Source organism: Lepidochelys olivacea (assembly GCF_965140295.1).
Source record: "Lepidochelys olivacea isolate rLepOli2 genome assembly, chromosome: 3".
In the NCBI taxonomy this organism is placed as follows: Eukaryota; Metazoa; Chordata; order Testudines; family Cheloniidae; genus Lepidochelys; species Lepidochelys olivacea.
In genome coordinates this window covers 196,018,734-196,026,128 of record NC_140413.1, presented here as the reverse complement: position 1 = coordinate 196,026,128, position 7,395 = coordinate 196,018,734, and the positions used below count along the sequence as shown (strand labels likewise).

The following is a 7,395-nucleotide window of genomic DNA, read 5'->3' as shown; positions in this document are numbered from 1 at the left end:
AAAACCCAGTCCTGATGTAGATTCTGCTCAGGAAGACTCATTATTGCTTAAAACTGCTCGAGCAAAGACAAGCCCTTGCCTTCTCCACTCCTGCTATCCTGGGAAGTAAATACCACTCACCAAGAGCTGGGGTTTTCAGGACAAATTTTTTGGTGGCCTCAAGAGTGCGGCCACCAACTCTTTCTGGTGTCCGTGCTCACACTTTTTCCTAAAACACTTAATTAGCTTTAGGAAAAACAAATAAATATGCACATAGATATCATTGTAGTTCCTTTATTGCTAGCTAGTAAGTCTGTTGTGAAAAGTGATACTTTTATGTTTGTTAATATCACTTTTCACAGCAGACTTACTCAGCCCAGGCAAGCCTGGGGACAAATTAAGCCCTGGATAGGGAGGTTGGGGGAGGCAGCTGGAGCCAGGGGTGATGGGGGGGGGAAGGAGAGTGGGGGAGGCAGTGGAGCCCCGCAAACTGAGCGTTCTGCCCTGCCACCCCACAGCTGAAGCCCAAAACCTGGGCCCCACCACCCCTGGGAAAGTGCAGAACTCACCTGCTGCCTGCTCCTCTAGCGTTGTGCCCCAGGTAACGCCAGGGGGGTGCAGGGCTCAACCCCTGCTGGCAGCCCCAGCAAGCAACACCAACATCCAGGAGCAACAGGGAGGGAGAGAGGTCGCTACTCCCCTCACCCGCATCACAGCCCAGGAGGCTGTGGCCAACAAGAAGAGTCCCTGGTGGCCGCATTTGAGAAATGCTGACCTAAAGGGATGAGAGGGTGACATCTGAAATCCAGCAGTGGATTATATAGCAAATGGTTCCAGCTGGCTTTTAATGTCCTAACTTAAAGTGCCTTCCGTCTCTTAAAACGGGACGGATTCTGTTCTCAGCTGCACCAGCTGAAATCCAGAGAAACTCCACAGAAGGCCCCAGGGTTACTCAGGCTCGCCCCAGTGCCAGTGAGAGCAGGGTTGTTCCCTCCTCTCTGTAAACTGACAGCCCCACCAGTCAAATGCAGCTGCTGATTCTACATCTAACACTTGGTGATTAATACCACAGAACATAAAGCCAGGACCACACTGCTCCCACACTAAACTCAGGGCTGGTCCACCTTGCCGACAGCCAAACCATTCGGAGGGGGCTCCGAGGGCAGAATCTTCCTGGGGGACAGTCTCTTATTGTTGTCGGGGTGCAGGGTCTGCTCTCCTGGGGAATGAGCCACCCCCGCCACCCTGCACAGGCAACTAATGGGAGTCAAGATCGATCCCTGTGGAGGCCTTGTGCTCCCTCATGCCCCTCGGCCAGTGTGGCTCCAATCGAGCTATGCTACCAGCAACTGCCACTGGCCATGGTTGCTCTGAGAAGCTCTCTTACAAGGAAACTCCTACCATGGAGGGGGCTCCATAGGCAACGCAGGTCAAAGCTGTATTTACCTTTCCCGGGCAATCTCCACAGAGGAGCTAGGGGGTAGAGTGTGTGTGTCTTGCACAACTGGTCCCATTCAACCCTATGTGAGGCCACCTGTCCCCAACCCAGCTACCCCTAACTTCCATGGAGTACCCTAATGGGGATGGAGAAGTCTGGGAAAGCAACCCCGCTTCCTCGGTCAATAAGTCTCCCAAGCCCTGTCTGGATTCCCATTTAACACAATGTTTTGGTCATGAAAAAAAAAAACGGGGACAAGAGTTTTGTATCTTTTAATTGTTTATTGTATAATATAAAACTACAAAAGTAAGACTGCTCATTTCCATGTACATTTGTCCAACTGTTTTGATTACAGCCCATACCTACATGTGAATACAGTAATCTGGTTTCAGATGTATATGTCTGTAATATTGCATAGAAAAGGCACAGCGCTAAGGTCTGTGGGGGGAAAAAAAATACAGCCTTCTTTTTGACAATAACAAGCCCTGTTCAACCACCATGCACTGAACATGTCACACTATATACACCTTTTCCAGAATCTCTGCCTTTACAGATTCTAGCATGGATTACATTGTTAACCCTCGAAAAAGGTTTTGTTTTTTTAAAAAGGATTCCAGAATTTGCATTAGGCCTATTTTCTGAAAGGGGGGGGGGGAGCTTAAAATGAGCTAATTTCTGAGAAACATTCAGACTCATTAATGTATGTACTGAAAGCAACTTTCACAAGAGCAGGATGCTGAAATCTGTTCAAAATTAAATAAATGTTTACACCTCTTTGGAGTGAATTAAACCATTTCTCAGACAGGAACTATTACAATTTGCTCATTTAGTTTTTGAAGAAAGTGTCTCGATCATCTTATTTTGTAGCTTACTGCAAGGAACATGACTAAATAGATGCCTTTAATTTTTAATACTTTACTGCTCCTCAAAGTTTCTTTTAAAAGGAATCTCTCCTTGCTTTGCATACAGCTATGTACAGTCCACTCAGACTCTGAGCAGGGACTGTTATTGGGGCCCAATCCTATATTGCTAGCAAAATTCCCACTAAGAACTACGTGAATTACTTATGAGCAAGGACTGCCTGATCAGGCCCAGTAAGCAATAGTAAAATCAAAACCCATGCAAAAAAACATGGTGCACTTGGAAAGTGCATTTACAACTTTTTGTCCGTGTCTTACCATTTTGCACAAATGCAGTGTCAGTTCTTTGCACTTCCTGGAGCAAGGACACCACCCTGCAAACTCTTGCTCGCTCGTATAGCCCCACAGACTTCACGGGGACTCCTTGCATGAGTAAAGATTTAGGGCAAGTCTACGCTACAGCGCTCTATCGGCGCAACTGCACCAATGCAGCTGTAGCGCGTCTGGTGAAGACGTGCTTTGCTGACGGAAGAGTGCTCTCCCATCGGCACCTCAGTGAGACACCAAAGCTCCGTCAGCAGGAGAGCGTCTCCCGCCGATATAGTGCTGGTGTGGACAGAGCGAAACTTGCGCTGCGGGGCGGGAAGCAGGGGCTTTTTCACACCCCTGAGTGACACAGGTTAGGTTGACTTAAGTGGTAGTGTAGACCTGCCCTTACTCATGCATTTACAAGATCACGCCCTAAAGGAACAGCGATAGTATGCTGACCTTGCTGCTGCGTCTACTCAAGACTCCATCCGACTTTAAAGGGTGCAAGAGCAAGCCCCTTTAAAGGAACTGACGCATTACAAGCCCGATTTTTATGAGTAATTTTGAGTATTAAAATCTCCCTCATCCATCCTTTTTGCATATTTCAAACAACCAGACCCATACTGGAAAGGGGGCGGGGGGGATTAATGTGAACCGTGCATATCCCGAATAGAACCCAATGCATTTTCTCTGAATCAGGCTCCCATCCCCTTTTCATACAGATTTACATTCCTACAAGAGAATACATTCCTACCATACATTCTGTACATGTTACAATCCAGATGTTGTTAGCTTCACAATAAAATAAATATATTTACAATGAAAAAAAAGGAATAAATAACTTATGAAAAAATCACTTCAAATCCAAAGCTCTTTTGTTCTGCTCCCATCTTGTCACTTCATTGCACATCATGGTCAATATCCATCACCTGGGTATTCATCTTTTATAAAGAATTCTTATCCTGACTGTTATACTCTGACCTTTGCAAGAAGGCCATGCTATAGAAAGAAAGTTACTGCCAAAGTAGAAGATTCCAACAAGCATTTCAATCTATAGAATTAAAGGTTACAGTTCAAAATAAGAATTACTGACCTTCTGCCTAATTTTATAAATCAGGTGTTTTGCTCTTTGTGTATCTCCTGCCAATTTCCTTTAAGTACTCTGTTATTAAGGATTTCCCTACTTTATTACCAAGAATACACAGATTTCTTTTGAGTGGTAAAGTAGATTTTGAGATCTTGTCTCCTGTTCTGCAAATACAAAGAGACTTCAAACAACCATTTTTAAACAGCAGTTCACTGCTCTGAAAATAGCATTTATTTGAACTGTTGCCTAACATATGGTGCTTGTCTAAAAACACAATTAACTAATCCAAAGAAAGGGCAGTTGTTAAGAACCGATTTACAATAACTTAGAACAACGATAATCAACTGCTTACCATGTTATTGTTCTGAACAATCAACATTATTGCATGGCTTTAGGGTTTTGTATACAGATTGATGCACCTTGTTGTAGCCAGGGTTTCTTGGGTGCTCCAGTTACAAAAGTTGCGGAGTCTGTGGCAGGATTGTTCTCTCACAAGGAATGGAAGCTGCTGAATGAACAACAGCCAAACATTACTGGATGCAAAACAGAGCAACCCTTCCCTAGCTGGCCCTGCGCCAGCAATTAAAAATGGTCCCTAATTCTACAGTTGGTTGATGCCATTCTGTTTGAAGTCATAAAATACTAGTATTGTAAGCGAACTATTGCGATTATATCAACATCTTGTGTCACTTAGTAATTCTCTTTAAAATATACTAAAACTGGCTGATTAATTAGGATCTAGAAGCATTTCCTAATTGTATGATGCATTGCATTTAGAGTAGCAGTTCCTTCATTGCAAAATTTATTTGCTTTGTGTTATGTGTGTGCATTATATATATTTACTAGTAAATATATATGGCCTGTTTAAAGTGCCAATTTATAAAGCTGCCTTTTTAAAGGCAGACAAGACCCAATTTTATCCATGACAAGAAGTGAGCAGAATTGACTGAATATTGCCAAATGACATAAAAACATAATTTAAAATTTCTTAAATAAATATAAAAGTTATTCCTAAAGAAGCCATAGGCATGTCAACAATATAGGTTGTAACCTGCACTCATCAGCTAAAGTACCATTGAAAAATTAAAATGCCATAGCAATTTCAGCAACAGGCATGATACATTGCAAACGGTTTTTTAAATTAAATGTACACCACAATGAATACAGAAATGCTACTGGTGCAGTAATGAGAAGACTTCTCAGGTGTTACAGGGGAGGGAAACATGCATAGAAAGCTGTGTCTGTATATTCATTGTAAAACAGGTCTATAAAGTGTAAAGCAGGTAACAAGAAACGAACCCTAGAGGAGATGCCAAGTGATGTAACACAACTGGCTCCAGTTTCAACAGCAATGGATACGAAGATAAGTCCATCCAGTGCAGATAAGAGATGAGCTTCACTGCAGTAATACTGAAGTTGCATTTTTCAGCACTCATTAACACAGTGAGGGAGAAAGAATGCTCCAAGAAAGGGCAAGTGGAATCTTGAACACAAATTAACTGGAACAAATACCACGTATGCCTTCTTTAAGAAAAATTACAACGAGATGTATTGTTTGTAAATGGCATGTATATTCCCATTAAAATCATTCGCAGTAACTTCAGCTAAGGAAATGCTGACTTGCTAAAATGGTAACACATTTCAAGTAACAAAGACAATTGGCTGTTCCAAATTTAGGGGAAAAAAACCCAAAAACTTTGCTTAAAAATAAAAAAAAAGATTATACATTTGCTTGACATACTGGCTTCAGGATCAGGTTTTCAGTAGCCTTGATCTCACAAGAGAACACTTAGAATGAAATTTCACAATTATCTCCTGCCAACTGTTTAACATAGGTCTTGGAGTAGACATGGCTCTAAGGTTTTACAAATCACAGTAGTGCACAGGTGGCTACAGCAGCGAGTAAATATTTGTGAAACTCTTGTGAAACAGCCCCAGCCCTTTCTTAAAGCACTGTTTGCATTCAGGGAGACCCAACTGCAGATTTATTTGATCCGTTTTTCTCTTTGCACCATACACATATAAAACATTACAACTCTGTATAAAAGTACAAGTGGTTCTTGTACATCAATTATGCAGGAACTATGTGAGCAAATCCTATCAAAATAGCTATTTTTTGTGTGTATAAACAGCATTTTTTTTTTTTAGAAAAAACAATATAATAAACTGCAGAATCTGTACAAAAATATAAAATAAATTTGGGCAGCAGTTTCTGAACAGCCATGTAAATGCAACACTTAAAGAAGACTAGTTAATGCCTCCAAAGGGCTGAATTGCTAAGTCAACCTATACAGGGCTAAAATGCCAAAAAGGTACTGAGATTATCTAAATAATAAATTTTTTACCTCTTGCAATAAAACTTATAGAAAAAATAGACAAATATGCACATGCAAATTTACAGCTTTCCCCAACATAATCCTTGTGCTTAGCTTTTACAATTCAATTTGTTTGTCATAAGATCATAGTAATATTGTCTACAATATGCATTCTTTCCTATACCAGGGTATTAGGTCTTCCTTGAGGAACCACTTTAAAAAAATACATTGAAAGTGGTCATACATGGATGAAGGCACTCCAACTCTGCTTGAAGCAAAAACTAGTGTGATCCTTTTCTTTTAAAAAAGGCAAGCAAGGACGCATGCACAGTGCTGTGAATTTGGAGGGGCGGGGAGGGAGGAAAGGGTTGTGAAAATACTACCAAGTGTATATACTGGTACATAAAAAGTCGTTATACTTTAAGACCCAACAAGCACCTCCATTATGTGATCCAGTTCTGTGAGGTCCATTTTGAAAGGCTGATTTGGGGTTACTGGCTGACTGCTGTAGGGGGCGAGAGTTTTTAGGAGATCATCTGCTGAGACAGGAGCCATTTTTGAGGCAGCTCCTGTAGCGGATGTGCAAGGGTCAAAATCATACATAGATGTGTCAATGTCAGCAAACAGAATATCATCCAAGGTCAAGTCTGTAAGGAAACCTGTGGAAGTTGTTATCTCAAAATTGCCAGGTAAAGAGTCCATGAGTTTTGATTCACTTGTTCTGCTCTCTTGGACTCCCTCAGACTTTTGAACATTAGACTCACTGGAGTTATCTTTAGAGTCATCTGTTGTTGCTGCTGCTTCTGTTGCTACTACGACTGCCTCGGTAGAGGTAGGTGCTGGACAGAGCTCCTCAATTTCGTCCAAGGCCGAGGAGAAACTGTCTTTTACTGGTTGGACAGCTGGAGGTGGTAGTTTTGTAGGACCATCATGTTGGACAGTCTGGGAAGTGCAAAAAGTGTCATCCTCAAGCAGAGAGGCTGGGGTGAGGCAAGACTCCAATGGTGTAGTGATTACTAGGTCAGTGGGGTGAACTGGCTGAGAGGCAAGATGACTGAACGCAGGCTGAGCCTCTCGAAAGCTGTCACCCAGAGGGTCAGTAGGCTGCGAAGTGGTGATGAACACAGGCCTCAAGCTACCTTCTTGTTTGAGTTCCTCCTGGATTCGCCTCAGCATGTTGTTAATTAAAACTGTCTTTTGCAAGCTTGGCTCTGTTAATGGCCTGTGGTTATAAAGTTTCATAAGGGAAATGTTGAAGATAGTCTGGCGCTGTAAGGTGTAAGACACCTTAGATGGACCGTCAGTAGGAGACACCACTTTGCCTTCCAGCCCATCTTCATGCTCGTCAAACTTCCGCTTTCCTCCTTTTCCCAACATATATCTGAAAAAGAGGGGGAAACCATTATA

The 7,395-nt window shown here is 42.2% G+C and overlaps 1 protein-coding gene across 4 annotated transcripts in view; it reads right to left on the bottom strand.

Moving 5' to 3' along the window:
- Window positions 1-1,692: 1,692 nt before the first annotated feature.
- SERTAD2 (SERTA domain containing 2) overlaps window positions 1,693-7,395 on the bottom strand; it is a 98,795-nt gene continuing 93,092 nt past the window's right edge. For all 4 annotated transcript variants that reach the window (XM_084622509.1, XM_084622510.1, XM_084622507.1 and 1 more), the window contains exon 2: window positions 1,693-7,369. In XM_084622509.1, the coding sequence (XP_084478635.1) occupies window positions 6,409-7,365 (957 nt within the window). In that variant the 5' untranslated portion in view covers window positions 7,366-7,369 and the 3' untranslated portion in view covers window positions 1,693-6,408. The remainder of the gene's footprint in view (window positions 7,370-7,395) is intronic.